Source organism: Sinohyriopsis cumingii, chromosome 16 (genome assembly GCF_028554795.1).
Source record: "Sinohyriopsis cumingii isolate HCF-2022 chromosome 16, ASM2855479v2, whole genome shotgun sequence".
Lineage (NCBI taxonomy): Eukaryota > Metazoa > Mollusca > Bivalvia > Unionida > Unionidae > Sinohyriopsis > Sinohyriopsis cumingii.
The window spans coordinates 81,667,606-81,684,592 of record NC_142976.1 but is presented as its reverse complement, the minus strand read 5'-3'; the positions used below and the strand labels follow the sequence as shown (position 1 = coordinate 81,684,592).

Genomic DNA, 16,987 nt, shown 5'->3' with positions numbered 1-16,987 from the left:
TAGAAGAAATGGTCGTGTCGTGTCCCTTTACTATACACAGTTGTATAGGAAAAGTAGTATATTCTTCCCTTGTTAACAGGTTGCTAGATATGAAGAAGGGGGACATTTCCATGCCCATCTAGACAGCTCCAGAACCTATGCTTCTTATGAGGAGGAGGAAGATTCATCTCATAGTCCATGCTGTTTCCAGATGAATAACTGTGGTCATGTTGCAGACACACCAATTTGGGAAACTTGCTGTCGTATGTGTAGGTAAGTTACTATGGAAAGAGGAATACGGAATATAGTGCATCATAGCACGCTACCAGTTAAAAAATGTTGGCAAAATCATCAGCTGTTGACTGTTACCACTCAATCAATTAAATAATTAATTCATTTTGCAGATTACTCATTCACCTTTAATTACTACTGTTGGAGCTACTAATAGGTACTTTCTCTAATATTTGTACATTGACTCTGACTCCGAAGTCTGTTACATTTAGATGACGAAAAACTTTATATATTCTCGGTCAATTTCGTTCTAATCAAAACGTCTTGCAAATTAGGTCTTCTATTAGCAAAAAATTGTTTGTTGTAGAGTGTTTTGATTTCTATTTTGGAAATGGGGTTTTATCTCATGGAAGGAATTTTGTATTTGACAATCACCAGAAAAAAAAGTGTCAGTATCTTTTGACCTGGCTGTATGGAATACCGTTTCTTTGTGACCTGGGATGACGAAAAGAATTTACCCCATCTTGATGGATATTAGTTTATTCTACATGAGCATTTGTATCGATAGCATTATAAATTTTTTTAAATTACATTTACATTTAAGAAATTTATGCATGCGTACTGGATGCAGTATAATTAAATTTAATCGTCCGTTGAAAATGATATAGGCGATCAATCAAATTATGCAGTTCTTCTTCTGAATAGTTCCAGATCATAACGATGTCATCTAAAAATCTTAAGCAAACAGTTGGATTAAAGTTCTCGTTTTTCTAATTTACCCATGAAAAAGGAAGAGTATAAAGGATCAATATGACTAACCATTGCTGTACCCATTATTTCGCTGTAATTTGTACTATTAAATTGGAAATTATCATTTTCTAAGATTACTTTTAATATTTTGCAAATACCCTCAATCGATAGATTGTATTTATTAGGATCGGTGTCGAGAACATACTTACACTCCTTAATACCATCTGTATGCGGTATATTTGTTTATTATATGCTCATTTTGTTCTCCGTTAACTTTACGTTGTCAGAATCGTTCAGTATTTTACGATATTGCACACCTTCATATTGCATTCACGTACATAAAGAAACTACTTTCTACTGTAAGCAAACAATGGACGCAGACGCCAGCACTTTTGATTTGCAAACAAATCATGTACACTCGCGTAGTAGGCTCTTTACGTTTTGGTTGATGAAATTTGTTTCTGAATGAAGTAAAGCAAATATTTCGTGGAGTGCCACATACCATCTGCTTTGGCACACTCCGCGTTAACGTTTTTGATACAATGTTTCGGACTTAGGCTTGCTATACAGTAGCCTCAAGAAAATGTCCTTACAAATAACATACAAGTGACAAGGCATAAATTGTCTTCTTTAGCTGGTAATAAGAATGGTAAAAATATATACTTACAGTTTTACATCCTGAATTTCCTCAAAATGTACTTTCTTAGTTCTGCAAATCCGAATTAATGTTATAGGTTCTCAATCTTGATTACACATTTCGAAATTGTATTGTAATTTCCAATATAAGTGCAATTACAGCCTCTTTACTGCACTCAAAATGAAATAAGCATTAAATTCCACAGCGTCTTTTTGATAATTGCAATTGAAAGACTTCATATTTTTCCCACATTATGATTTCAAACAGTCAATGACAGAAACAGAAACACATTAGCAGATGCCAATACGCTTCTCTCTCGCTTCTTCAATCGGATGTATTTCATGTGGAATTGTCAAATATAAATCCAGTCCACAATCACGAAATTTCGTAGAATCGACAAAAATACAAAAAAAATATATTCATTCCAGATCAAATGGAAAACTTGTTGCAATGCGCATTCATTCACAATATGACTATAAATTTCAATTTTAAGTAGACAAAAACGCCATTTTCTTTCGAAGCTTATGTCTAGCGCGTGACTAAGTTCAAATTTATCTGGGCGGAGTTATGTGCGCATTAATAATGTTGTTGTTGTGTAATGACGAATCTTCTCTTCCGTATTTAGTTTGGAATACGGCATACATTCATTTACTTTGTTTCTTTTAGTATATTTTGTTTATATAATTAAGCCTTAGATAGAATAAGAAAATGAGCATATAATAAAAAGGTTACTGCATTTGTATGGGAAAATATGAACTCGTTTTGTCGGATGGATATATGCACTCCCAAGGTCGTGCGGTATTACATCCTAAAAACTCGTTCATATTTTCCCATACAGATGCAGTAACCTATACATACAGCAATGTTACATCAAAAGATACAAGGAATGAATTATCAGCGGTGGAAGAGACTTAAAGTTTTCAATGAAATCAGTAGCATCTTTTTTGTATAAAGAGAGTGATCGCATTAAAGGTTGCAAAACACTGTCAATAAATTTGGATACTTTTTCATTAATTGATTACAATCTGAAACAATGGGTCATCTTCTGTACAATTTGCAAGTCTGGACATTTAGAGCTGAGAATTGCAGTACTATTAGACATCAAAAGAGATTTAATTGTTGTGTACAAAGGCTCATTAACTTTGAAAATTATTGTCAATTATGTCAATGATATATTGTTTCTTTAACAGAGAGCCCATTTAATAATTTGAGAATCTGTTTTTATAGCATCTGTAGTTAATACTTTGAAATCAAGATGTTGCTTTAGCTGTTAGGTTCTGCATTTCAATTTATGTTTTGTGATTAATAATGTGACTACGTTAAATTACGAGATGCAAAAAATAATTCTTTATTAGAATTTTAAGTAATTTTGTTTAACAGAATCATTGAGACTTTCAACAATTTTTTATGCATCTACGACCAATCAATACATACGGTATCTCAGTTATTTTTATGAGTAAACTGTGTAACTGTATACATGTTATAATCTGACAGGTACATTACAGTGATGTATTACCTATCTGACGTTCCAGCAGGAGGAGAGACGGCCTTTCTGTTTGCAGATATGCCTGATGATAGATATGAGGTACAGGGATGGCTGAGCTAGATGAATTAGAACAGACAATTATTTAAAGTTGTTTTATTTTATGAATATTCTTACCAGAGATGTAGAGTCAACCCAGCCCAACAAGATCGCAATACAAAAAGATAGTAACTCAGCAAAATTACGACCCAAAATGATTGTAACCCAGCAAAATTGAAACCCAACATGACTGTAACCCAGCAAAATTGAAACCGAACATGATTGTAACTCAGCAAAATTGAAACCCAGCATGATTGTAACCTAGCAAAATTGTACATTCTCGATGGTCCTACGGTAGAGGACATTGCATCAAATACTCACATCAATGTTCGCTCCTTTTGCAGTCTAGTGAACTGCATCATGTGTTAATGTAAGCAAGTCCCTTGTTTCAACAAATTTCATTACAAAGATACTTTTTACTTTCGGTATAGAATATATTGGAACCAAAGTGTCCGATGGTAAGTTTTTTCATTATGATGGAATGTTCAGCTTCCGACTCCGACAATAAATTCCCAAAGCAAACAGGCATATTTGCGTTAAATTCTATAATATATAACTACATTTTCATTCCTCGGGATTTTACTTTTAACAAAAATATATCATAAAATAAGTACAAGAATATGTGACATTAAGTAAATATTTCTAATTTTACTCTTTCTTCCCATTTATACAATCTTGTTTGACAACAAAAAAATTATTGGCATGAGCCCTTACAACAAGAAATTCCTTACAATAATGAAATGACTGAAAACTGAGTTGGTCTTTTGGTTGACTAGTTTACTTAGCTAAACTGCATCATGATATGCATTATCAACAAGTTCACTTAATTTCATATTTAGCTTCAATTTATTTTATACAGGAACCCTTCTTTAGTGGACACATACAATTATATCATTAATAGGACATCTATTGATGAAAAGCAAAGTTGATTGGTCGCTTTTGTTATTTCTCATACAAGGTTTTCGTCTACATAGACGATAGCTTCCTATAAAGGACAAATTTGTATGGTTTCTTGGCTGTCCATTTAAGACTGATTCCACCATGGTACTGGTCTTAAACAGTCACGGAGAGAATGGATAAATTATGGTTGATTTGTCAATGAGATGTTTTATATTTAGATAAATGAAATGGAAGGAAAACCAGATTAATGAGAGATACCTTTTTCGGAAGATGAATTGTATGGGAGATTGTTTTGTATTTGATCACAAGAAGTATATCATGGTTTACTACTTTCAATTCAGTAAATGCAATGATAACTGGTTAATTGATTAATTGACTTAATGATTAACTGATTGATTTTCAGGCCACATTGAAAGAAACAGATTTTCTATGGTACAATCTGAGCTATTACTGCTACAATGCCTCCTTCATATTGAATCCTAAGAAGGGGACAGCCATAATGTGGTATAATCATCATGTTGATCCAGAGGTAAAATATAAGATGAAATTCCAGTCGATTATTGTCATAGTTAGTTATAAAGTGTGGAAAGGATGCATTTATGTTCCTCGAAGTTTTCTTTACTTGGAAACAAATGAATTTGACATTTTTAAAACATTGCATTTTTCGTAATCATCGACCCTAAGCATTGTTATGAAATTACATTCTCTTCAATCCGTTTAAGGAAGAAACAAATTTAATCTCTATTAGGAAGTCACATGATTTTAAATATTTGTTATATCCACCATAGTCCACTGAAGGTGATTTTTGTTACTAATATATGTCAGTAAGTCACATTATATCTAACTCTAATTTCCGTTTCAATGAGTAGATGTTAAGGACCGAATTGAAACTAGGTATGGTGTCAGAGTTTATATTAAGGAAAAGTATATAAATTTCAGTTTTTCAAAGTTTCTAACAAAATTTAACATAGTTATTGCTCCTGATTGACATATACAGTATTTATGCTTTTTCAACGGAAACAATCTTTCTTCCAATGTATTTATTACATGGACACATTTCAAGTCTTGTCAAAGAGACGACTTGATGTGACTTGATTCACTCTGTAGACTTTCTTATGTCAAACCACTTCAATCAAACCCCTGGCGGCGTTAATGCGTACATCAAAATTTCCATGCCACAATCACGTTGTTCTGCAAATTTTGTTCTTCTGAAAATCTCTTTCCTTTAATTTTATAAAAATGTTAAAGTGTTTTCAATTAACTATATTAGCTCTACATGTGTATTTTCTTGTCAATCTTGTAACTGATAAGCAAAAGATTATTTACTCAATTTTAAATGCTATAAACAAAATCTAGTTAGCAGATAGTGTTATTAAGGGAGTGTTATTAAGAGTAAATGTAACTGATAAGCTAAACATTATTTACTCAATTTTAAATGTTATAAATGAAATCTAGTTAGCAGAGAGTGTTATTAAGAGTAAACGTGAGAACTCAGATATTGAAATGTTCAGAGCAGCAAAGCTGAAGCTACTAGTACTTACTGCATCGGTAAAATGAATAAAATATCTTTTTTGTGGATATTAGTAGCTGGTGGCGTGCTGTTTTATAGATAGCACATTGTACGTTATACAATGTACCACGAGACACGCATACCGAACTGTAATTCAGCGGTATGATGATATAATGGAAAGGGTCAATGTCGACGACTACTCAGACTCTACATCCATAAAATGTATATATTTACAAACGATGATTAGTCCTATGTAAGTCAAAGTAAACAGTCTGAGACTAGCTTTGTCATTATCAGAATCATTATAGTATGACACTCTAGATCAGGCTTTTCGAACACAAAACTCTTAAGTCCAACAGAAAACGCAAAAGTTGAATATGGTCCTTGTCAGCCAATTTGATTTACAACTAAATGATGTTAATATTGATTAAATATAAAACATTATTGTAGAGCTGAATTCTGATTCATCAAAATCTACAGTTGCCCCACACTACAAGACAAAAATCGATAATTTACCTCACTACAATACACACAAATAAACAATTGTCCCTCATTATAACACTGTTCAGGGGAGTCATGACAATGTACTGTTAAATAGTTGCCTGTATATCATATAACAATAATAATTCAACCCATATATCCAGATCAATGATGATGCCTGTGTTATACTGAGGAATTTACAGCGAGAGACCATTGTATCAACATTAACTGTACTCGATAAACTCAGTTAAACAAACCAACTCTTATTCATAGGATTATTAAAGAAATCAGGTCGTCCATTACAGTTTTGTACTTGTTATCAATTGTTACATCAAGGGTCTTAAACTTAAGTAACAAGACCATGTAAAACCAAACTAGCATTAAATTGTCCAAAATATAAATTTATTTAAATAAAATATTAAACCCAAAATATAAACGAATTAATAATAACTTACAATTGATTGAATTCCTAGAATGTTATCCTAAATTGTAATGTCAAATTCTCGCTAATCATCAAACTGTCCAAGGATTCCGAATGCAGGTTATAAAGTGCTTATGTGCTACCGTGCTAGCATCATTGAATTATCACAGTTCTCAGTCCAAATGTTTTAATGCAATATAATCCTGCCAACGAAGAATATGACTAAAGTGTTTGAAAGATTCATATAATACAATAGAGTTATTTAAATATTCAAGTCTTTGTACCGAATTCCCCTACACTTAGTCAAATACTTAAAACAGGGGAGGGTTAATGTGATAAACACTCAAAGAACGAAGATGGACAGCGCACATTATACAAATAATATGACACTTACAGACAGTAATATTGTACTAACTCTTCCTCTCAGGATGGCAATAAAAGGATAAATGCAAGAACAATAGGACTGATTCAAGTCCTTGTATTCAGCTCGCTCATTTGATTGTCCATTTCAATTATTGAACTATATTAGGAACTCACCAAAGTCAATTATTATACTTGATCCTGAAATCACTCAGTGTATCATCCTTACGTCAGCAATCAATATATATATATATATATATATATATATATATATATATATATATATATATATATATATATATATATATATATATATATACTTATTATTTACGAATTAACGTCCATATATGCAGACAATTCAATTACATTTATTGTCCCATAATTCAACACTATATCTTTGCTTTACCTGCTGACGTTTTAGAATATCCACATCACCGGCCAGAACACTCAATGAGGTTTGTCTGATCGCGTCACCCACTCGGCACTTCAAACTTACCCCTTCACCGGCCAAAACGCTTGGCGAGATCTGTGGGGTCACACACACACACATACACACACACACACCCCTTCCCTGCACTTCTAATTTAGCATTCGTCGGCCAAAACGCTAAGCGAGGTATGTGGGGCCACACATCCCCGTCCCTGCACTTCTGTCAATATATGTCTGCTTTATGTTCTCAAAACACATCCATATACGAATGACAACTTGCTTTCCACGCAGTACGGGTATCTTGTATGAACACATATATTTCCTTAAAATCGCAACGTCAGTATTGCTTAGTGAGTATATCGTATGTTCACTCTTGGTAATATTTTTCGTTCAAACTGTTAATTTGATGTGTGTGTGTGTGTGTGTGTGTGTGTGTGTGTGTGCGACCGTTGTTGAATATATTCACATATGTTGACTGTTTATATTAATGACATTTCTCATAGATGCAACGAACAAATACGAATAAATCATTATTTCTACTCAACGAATCTTACAGATGAGGCATAACCGTAGAATGGAATATGTGGTGCGTGAATCCCTATTATACAGTCCCTATATGCTCACCAAATAAACATGGTTTGATTCACCAAACTAGTCTGGAACAATTAAATTCTCTTATTCCCTTTCAAAATACCTTCGTCAGCAATACTTTTTGATTTATTATCCAAAAAAGCGGTTAGGGCGCTCGCGATGTATCCACAGTACAAATGTGCACCTAGAATCATATGTTCACATGACCTCCATTCAAGATAAAGCGTGGCACACTTGACCTAAATAGTTGTTAAGTTGATCAGAGCGATCTACTGTGGATTATGAATGAGATTACTACAATGTAATATACACGTACTTTGCTATAGTGCTAGCCAGCTACTGAATTTTAGAATTGAAAATATAAATGTCATAAACATAAATGACTTAAATACAAGCTATAAGTTCAATAGATGATACATATATCAGTAACACAATGTTAGCATTGGACAGGACTGAGGACATCAAAGGCAATGCAGATGAATACTAAAATATATGTTAAAAAGCAATATATTTAGAACCCTGCGTATAAACATCGTTTAAACTATTTGTTTCAGACTGGGTACCTTGGACTTATTGACAATAGGTCCTATCACGGGGGCTGCGACGTTCTGAAGGGATCAAAATGGATTGCTAATTCCTGGATCTCCACACCACCTTATCACGATCGCTTAAAACCAAGTGTTTTTTACAAGAGAAAGTGAAATTAATTCTTCTTCCTGAAGGATGCATTTAGAAGTCTATTTTTTCTTTCTATCACACTATTTCCTAAATGTATGGATTACAAACAGGACTGCATATGTAATTTCCAATAACCGTTTACCGTTTGGCATTATTACTTTTACTTTCGTCATATTGTCACAGTATCTGCTCACAGGGGAAGTGCAAATTTAGATACATTTATAGACACATGAGCTTTCTGATCCATTTGTAAAAAGTCCCCTTTTTCTGACATCTGATTTTATTGTTAATGTATTTTTTGGATTTTATTTGAAATGTATATAAATTCTTATAGAATTCCTCTTCTCTTATTACTTTGAACGTATGTTTGTGTGTATATTGCCATAATGCAAATGCATTTAGCTTTTGGACTCTTATTATAGTTATGTATGTTACAACTTATCCTTCTTTTCGATTCGCCTGTCCTAATACCAAGTAACCGTATGTTACTGCCTGCAGCTACCCTAACAACTGTGTGACATCCATAGCAATAAGAAGGAACATTTATAATTATCAAGATATGTTCTTCCACTTCTGAGTTTTGTCCACAATGGTTGACCTGCAATGGCCAATGGAACTTGTAAGGTTCGTTTGGAATGTACGATAACATAGCAAGTAGCGAAAACAATACATATTGTTACGGCGGAATGCCAATAATCCAGCTCTTTTCTTGTTCGTAAATACCTCTATCTAGCAATATGATATTCCCTCTACAGTGTACATCGTACAAAAAACAATGACAATATTAACTTTAGCTAGCAGCAGTAGTAGAAACAGTTGCTATTTTCTATCAGTATTTAGCTGATTTCTGCCATGTTGTAAAGAAGGAGAGATAATAAAATGGTTTGAAAGTGTTATTACTGTGTCTAGATTTACCTGTTGTATATTGAGTTTCATTGATCATTATTTAAACACATACTTTTGATGGCACATAATTTATGTTTGCTTTTGCAAATGAATGCTTCCTGCACGGCGCGAAATGATGTGACCATTACATAATGGCATCATTGATATGACGCACCGTCGCAAAGCACGGCCAAAAATTAGCTACACTTCCTTTTCACCCGTGACTGCCAGTGGCTAGATTTCCTCGTTTATAATGAACATGCATAGACTTGATTAACCAATCATTTCAGGCCAGAGTAAACGTTTTCGGAAAGTTGACCCCACGTGAGCTTTCATTCTGTTTGAACGAGCAAATCCTACTTTCTGTTCGAAACACAGTCACTTATCGATCGTAAAAAGGGCACATTCGATGGCGTGTAAGAACTTGTTCTAATTGTGCTGTTGATTAAGACCGTTTGTTAATCCATGTTAAAGGCAATGAGAAAATCATATCACAAGCAGCCAACTGTGATAGAAGAAAGTGGCGGATTTTCGTTCGTGCCTTGCGATGATGGAAAGTTGTCACTAGCTGCTAAAGTGTTGAACCCAGCCAATTTATTGCCTAAGCTCTTGCTATTGTCTTTTTACCTTTTTTTCTTCGGATATATAAATGGCAGCATAGAATATAAAAATGTTAGGACCTCTGCAAAGAACTTGAGCATTCTCATTGCTTGCTGTAAACTTTTCCGCCAAAATTCAACGCAAAACGACTGTAATAACGACTCAAAAAGAGACTAACAAAAGCTGGTGAATTTTCTCTCTCTTCCTCGGAATGCGAACATGGCGCTTGTAGTCTAAACTGATTATGCATTTTCATGAGTATAGATACCTGTCCAAATGAAATATATTCTGCTTTTATGTACACAGTTTTGTGAACTCGAGCTAGTAGACTGGACTAATCTAGATGGGGCTAACTGGAGTGCCGTCAATTTGTTTAAATCTAGGTTTAAGCAAAATTTCATAAATTTCATTCGATGATTATGCAGGTATTCTATATCGTGAATTTCAAAGAAAAATTTATATAAGACTCGAACAAGATTAAATAAAGTAAACGTTAAAAACTAATTTTGTTCTTGCGTTAATCGATTATTCAGAATTTTCTTATGCTTTTTCATTCTGGCTTAACGAAGTTAATCTACACATCCGTCAGTCTGTCATTCTTTTCGTTTCCAGAGCATAACTCCAAAACCTTTCTAGATATCTTTGTGAAATCAGGTACACATTTTATATTGAAACAAATTCGCCTTCAACACAATTGATCTTTTTGTAAATTGGTCGGTCCATGGTAGCATCTATTCCTCCACAAGTTCATTTCAAAGCAAAACTCCAAACATCTTTGAGACTTCTCCATGAAATTTGTTACATATATTAGACTAGTAGGTGGTCCAGATGTACCTTTTCTGATTACGATTCTGCAGCTTCGATTTTTAAAAATGTTTTCATCCGTTTATCTGTCCTCCTATCCATCCTTCACTACTACTTTCGTTTATTAGAGTACAACTCAAAATCCATTCACGATGGCTCATCAAAATTGGTATTCTTTTTAGACTAGTAGATTAGTTGTACCAAACTTATTAGACTAGTAGATTATCTGTGCCATGATTTTTAAACCAGTTTATTTGATGTGCAATAATTTTGATATATACTTTTTAGACTACTAGATGAGATGTGGCATATTTATTTGACCGGTTGATTGGATGTGCCGTAATTTTTAGACCGGTAGATTGGATATGCCATACTTGTTAGGTTAATAGATCTCATGTTTCATAGTTATTAGTCTAGTAGATTGTTGGATAAACCATACGTATTAGACTAGTAGAATAAATGTATCGTACTTGTTGGACTACTACATGAGATGTGACATTCTTATTAGACAAGTAGATTGGATATGCCATACTTGTTAGACTAGTAGATTTGATAAGCCATACTAATTTGTCTAGTAGATTGGATGTGCTTTATTTATGAGACTAGTAGATCTCGTGTTTGATACTTATTAGACAAGTAGATTATGTGTGCCATACTTATGAGACTAGTATATTATATGTGCCATACTTATTAGACTAGTAGCTTATATGTGTCATACTTATGAGACTGGTATATTATATGTGCCAAGCTTAACGGACTAGCAGTAATAAAAGAAAGGAAACACAAAAGTTGCAACCCAAACAAATGTCTATAAGATTTCCCATTTCTTGAATCTTCAGACACTTAGATAATGGAAGTAGAAGGCAATTACTCTGAAACAGATCATCAGACGCTTAGATAATTGAAGTAGAAGGGAATATACTGGCAAACAGATCTTCAGACGCTTAGATAATGGAAGTAGAAGGCAATTACTGGGAAACAGATCTTCAGACGCTTAGGTAATGGAAGTAGAAGGCAATTACTGGGAAACCGATCATCAGACGCTTAGATAATTGAAGTAGAAGGCAATTACTGGGAAACAGATCTTCAGACGCTTAGGTAATGGAAGTAGAAGGCAATTACTAGGAAACATATCTTTAGACGATTAGGTAATGGAAGTAGAAGGCAATTACTGGGAAACATATCTTTAGACGATTAGGTAATGGAAGTAGAAGGCAATTACTGGGAAACATATCTTTAGACGATTAGGTAATGGAAGTAGAAGGCAATTACTGGGAAACATATCTTTAGACGATTAGGTAATGGAAGTAGAAGGCAATTACTGGGAAACAGATCTTCAGACACTGAGATAATGGAAGTAGAAGGCAATTACTGGGAAACAGATCTTCAGACGCTTAGGTAATGGAAGTAGAAGGCAATTACTGGGAAACATATCTTTAGACGATTAGGTAATGGAAGTAGAAGGCAATTACTGGGAAACAGATCTTCAGACGCTTAGATAATGGAAATAGAAGGCAATTACTGGGAAACAGATCTTCAGACGCTTAGATAATGGAAGTAGAAGGCAATTACTGGGAAACAGATCTTCAGACGCTTAGATAATGCAAGTAGAAGACAATTACTGGGAAACATATCTTTAGGCGATTAGGTAATGGAAGTAGAAGGCAATTACTGGGAAACAGATGTTCGGGCGCTAGTTACATATCTATATATCAACGACACAAACTAATGGAATAATTCTATTCGGGTACACAAGTTATTATGCATATTATTAAACGTTAAACAGCTAAAAGTATACAAAAACGTGTTTCCTGAGTGTCTGTATAGTTTACGACACACAGCTGCAGGGGGCATGCGTATGAACATGTGGAAAAGTTCAAGAACTCTGAAATTGATGAGATGAACATTGTATGTTATCATATTAGCCTATGTTTATTTTTCCTTCTTTAACATGACATTGATTCACAATATTTACAGAATATTGCACATTTACTGAAAATTCCCAGATGGTAGCTTTTCATCAAGCTACAAACACTAGACTCACGTGGTCTGAGATTGCTTGCTTGGAAAATACAGGTGAAATTTCCAATTGCAATGGTTATACATTGGTCTTCTGGATTGAAAGATAGGATAATCTAGATCAATTTGGAGAAACCACGTCGACTAGATTTGGAGAAATTCTCTACAGATTCGTCAGTTTGTTTTTGTGACTGTTGCCCCACATTTAATATCGGACCGACAGTTGTTATGTAAATTTTTAGGGTCATGATGCTGGGGTTCTATTTGCCAACCCTGCATAAAGTTGAATGAGCAGCTTCGATAAAGGGTTGATTGCAAGTAGACTTCATTCATACAAACTAAAATGCCATAACGCTGTTTTTTTGTTGTTGTTGTTTTTTTTTGTTTGTTTTTTTTTTTTGTTTTTTTTTTTACCTCGCGTTGTCTGTTTCAACCCCCAGTTCTAACATATGGACTTTGATAACAACTGCTTACCCTTTACATGCTCTGCATTTGTTTGTCAGTAATGAACTTTCCTATGTTCCTGAATCCTAATAAAAATATTATGCTAAGCAAAGATAACCTGGCGATGAAGTTCGTGTCATAGGTTAACCTGCATTATCTTTGCGAGGCTGAACTGTAAACAAAAGAAAGTGCTATGGGTCAGTGGTTTCGCTTATGGGCACGCATAAACTACTCACTATGCACTGTCGCCGAAACACACACACACACACACACACACATACATACACACCCACACCCACACACTAATGGTCAAGTTATATAGAATTAAAAAATCACTTTTAAATCAGTTCTAACAATGCCTAGAACTATGTCAAGGATAATAAAAAAAAAGAAACAATAAGACAGAAAAAATAACTTAAATTTATGTGAGATTGCATTTGACACAAGTAGTAACAATATTACACAAGGGAAGGTATTTCGAACCCTGCTAGTTTGTCTTAAAAGCCGTCGTAAAACCACGTACACACACACACACAGAGACATGCATACACACAATCCCACTATAATGCAAATAATATAAAGAATAAACAATTTATGTTCAATACCAGGAATGCCTAAATCTAACTCAAGAATAACAAAGAAAGAAATTCAAAAGGAAAAATGCCCTAAAAATAGACTGAGTGCGTTTTATACATACTATAACAATAATACACAAGGGGAGGCACAATTCCTCACCCATCGTATTTCCAACCCTACTAGTTGGTCCAATTTTGGTCGCCTGGCGTGCCCTTGTGAATTGAAGGGTTGTTGTTGTTGTTGAGTTTAATTATAGTGGCGTGCGCACAATTGTGCATGTACCACTTTTTTCTGACTGCACCGCAGTCTGCTAGTTGTTCCTGGGGAAGGGGATAGTGCCACCTCCCCCAGGCTTTTATGGATTCAAGGAACCCTGATAGTTTGGCCTCAATCTGTGGGTCCATAAAGGTCCCTACAGTTGAATGGTTGGCTGTCATTAGTGGGAAGGAGAGCTCGGGAACGGTCCTGCTTGCTTTACATCGCTGGTTTCTTGTTGCATTTGCCTGGTGTTTCTTGCGATTTTTTTTTTCATTTTTTTTTTCGATTTTTTTTTTCTTCTTCAAAATGTTCTAAAGGAGGGGGGATCTTCTATGCTGTTTATAGAGGTTCTTAGTAGATATCATGTATGAGAGAGATTTTCAAGGTTATTATGGTATTACTAGTTGAGGTGTTTAGGGTGTGTTTTCTACGTTATGTTATTTATAAGTTTTTAGATATTACCTCTTTAAGTTATTTATTAATTGATGTTTTTAGAGATTGAATGTTATTTATACTTTATTTAGCAAGAGACCGGAGTCCTACCCGATTACACGGTTCGTTAAGGACATCTAGGACCGGAATCCTAGCTGATTACTCGGTTCGTTAAGGACATCTAGGACATCCGATTTTGCGGTTTCCTTACTTTTTTATAGGTGCTTCGTAAGTGAATTATTTATTAATACTTTATAAAACTGAATGATATGTTATGGTTTTTTATGTGGTGGCTTCTACATTTATTTAGCTAGTTACTGGGTCTTTTGGTTTTGTGGGGATAGTAATTATATTTTGTTCCTAGGTCCTGCTGAGTCTATGAATTGATTTATATTTTTATATGCTGATTGTTTATTTTTATTAGAGTCCATAAGTAAATCTGGGTATGTGTGTGGTGATCCAATCTCTTTTTGGTTTTTGATAAATATTTTCCGAGCGGGTTGATATTTTGGGCATATATTGAATACGTGGTGTAGATCTTCGGTGGTGTGGCAGTTAAAGCAGTTAATGGTTGCTGGTTTGGGTCCTATAAACCTTCCAAAACTGCTTGCTAGTTTAGTTTTTCCAGTTATTATCCTGTTTATGGTTTTCTGTTCTAAATAGGTACCCTTAGGTAGCTGTATGTTCCTATCTACGTTTTTTATTTTGGTTTCATGGTGCTTTTTACCTTTTGTGGAGGAGTTCCAAATCTTGCCATGTTTGGTCTATATATGTTTGTGCGAAGCTTATTGCTTCTGTAGAGCTATAGTTAAGCTTGATAGAGTTTTGATCTCCTAGTTTGGTTTTTGCAACTTTGTCTGCTGTTTCGTTGCCAGAGATTCCAATGTGCGACGGTATCCACATGAGCTCGACTAATTGATGTGCTGTGGTGATATCGTCGATTAATTGGCATGCTCTGTCGAGGAATTGTTCCCTAAAGTGTGTATTGCGATTTTGGATCGATTTGATAACGCTTAGGGAATCGCTTATAATGACTGCTTTAGGTATTTGGTTGTCTTTGATCTATTGTAGTGATTCAAGTATAGCCCAGAATTCAGTGGTGTAAATGCAGCAATAGTCAGGTAATCTGGATCCCGTTTGTATATTGAATTCAGGGATGACTATTGCTGCTGCTGTTCTTGGTGGGTTGTTTGTTTTTGATCCATCGGTATATATTTTAACATAGTCCGGGTATTTTTGGTTGATTTCGTTTACCAGTACAGGTTTTAGTAAGTTTTCTTGTCCTTCTTTATTGCCTAATTTGGTAGCTTCAGTGTTAATCCTTAGTGGTTTTGGAACCATGGTGATTTGTTCTGGTCTGTATTGTTTGTTACCTGTTTTTTTTAGTAGAGGTATCTTTTCTCTTAGTTCAAAGATTACTTTGCCACTTGGTGTGATGGGTATGATTTTGGGTTTGAAGACAACTTTACACTTATTTATAGTTATTTTGGTGGGATGGTTGTCTTGGTGGGTATCTAATCGAATGGAGTATCGGAGGAGCAGTTCTTGCCTACGTAATTTTAAGGGTAGTTCTCCTGTTAGTGTTTGTAGTTCTTCTAATGATGTTGAGGGGAGTGTTCCTGTGCATAATAGTAAGGCTTTTCTCTGGATAGTGTCAAGTTTTTGTAGTACAGGTTGCTTAGCCGAGTTATATGCTTGGCAACCGTAATCCAGTTTTGATCTAATTAGGCTTTTATATATCGTGAGGAGGGTTTCCTGGTTGGATCCCCAGTCAGTCCCTCTGATGTTCCTGAGTAAATTGAGATCTTTGTTACAATTCTGGGTGAGTTGTTCAATGTGCTGTTTCCATGTGAGGTGGTTGTCAAAGAACATTCCTAGGAATTTTACTACTGTTACGTATTTGATTAATTGATTTTGTATATAGAAGTTTGGATAGACTAGGTTGTTATTTCGTTTGGGGGTGAATATGATTGCCACAGTTTTTTCATGAGATATTTTGAAACCCCATTTGTCCGCCCATCTCCCTATGTTGTCTAGGCTCTGCTGGATTTCTTTAACTACTGTATTATTGGCAGGATTTCCATTCCTCCATATGCCACTATCATCTGCAAATTGTGACAAGTTTATTTTTGTGGAGGCTGCATTGAGGTCAAGGTCGTTTACCATTAGGTTAAATAGTAAGGGACTTATTACACTACCTTGCGGTGTTCCATTTTCAAGTGAAAATTCTTCCGAATGGGTGTTGCCTATTCTTGTGGTAATTTTCCGGCCTGTGAGGAAATCGCCAATCCAGTTGAACAAGCGTCCAGTTATTCCAAATTGGTTTAATTTGGCCATTAGTCCATTGGTCCATACTAGGTCGAAAGCTTTTTCTAGGTCTAAAAAAACCGCTATGAGGTTGCGATCGGTTTTCCTATGTGC

The 16,987-nt window shown here is 34.7% G+C and overlaps 1 protein-coding gene across 1 annotated transcript in view; it reads left to right on the top strand.

Annotated features, from left to right (window-relative positions):
• LOC149780893 (transmembrane prolyl 4-hydroxylase-like) overlaps positions 1–9,671 on the top strand; it is a 36,040-nt gene extending 26,369 nt beyond the window's left edge. The window contains exons 6-9 of the mRNA XM_089936433.1: positions 80–252; positions 3,092–3,182; positions 4,483–4,608; positions 8,425–9,671. Of these exons, the coding sequence (XP_089792559.1) occupies positions 80–252; positions 3,092–3,182; positions 4,483–4,608; positions 8,425–8,571 (537 nt within the window). The 3' untranslated portion in view covers positions 8,572–9,671. The remainder of the gene's footprint in view (positions 1–79; positions 253–3,091; positions 3,183–4,482; positions 4,609–8,424) is intronic.
• Positions 9,672–16,987: the final 7,316 nt, after the last annotated feature.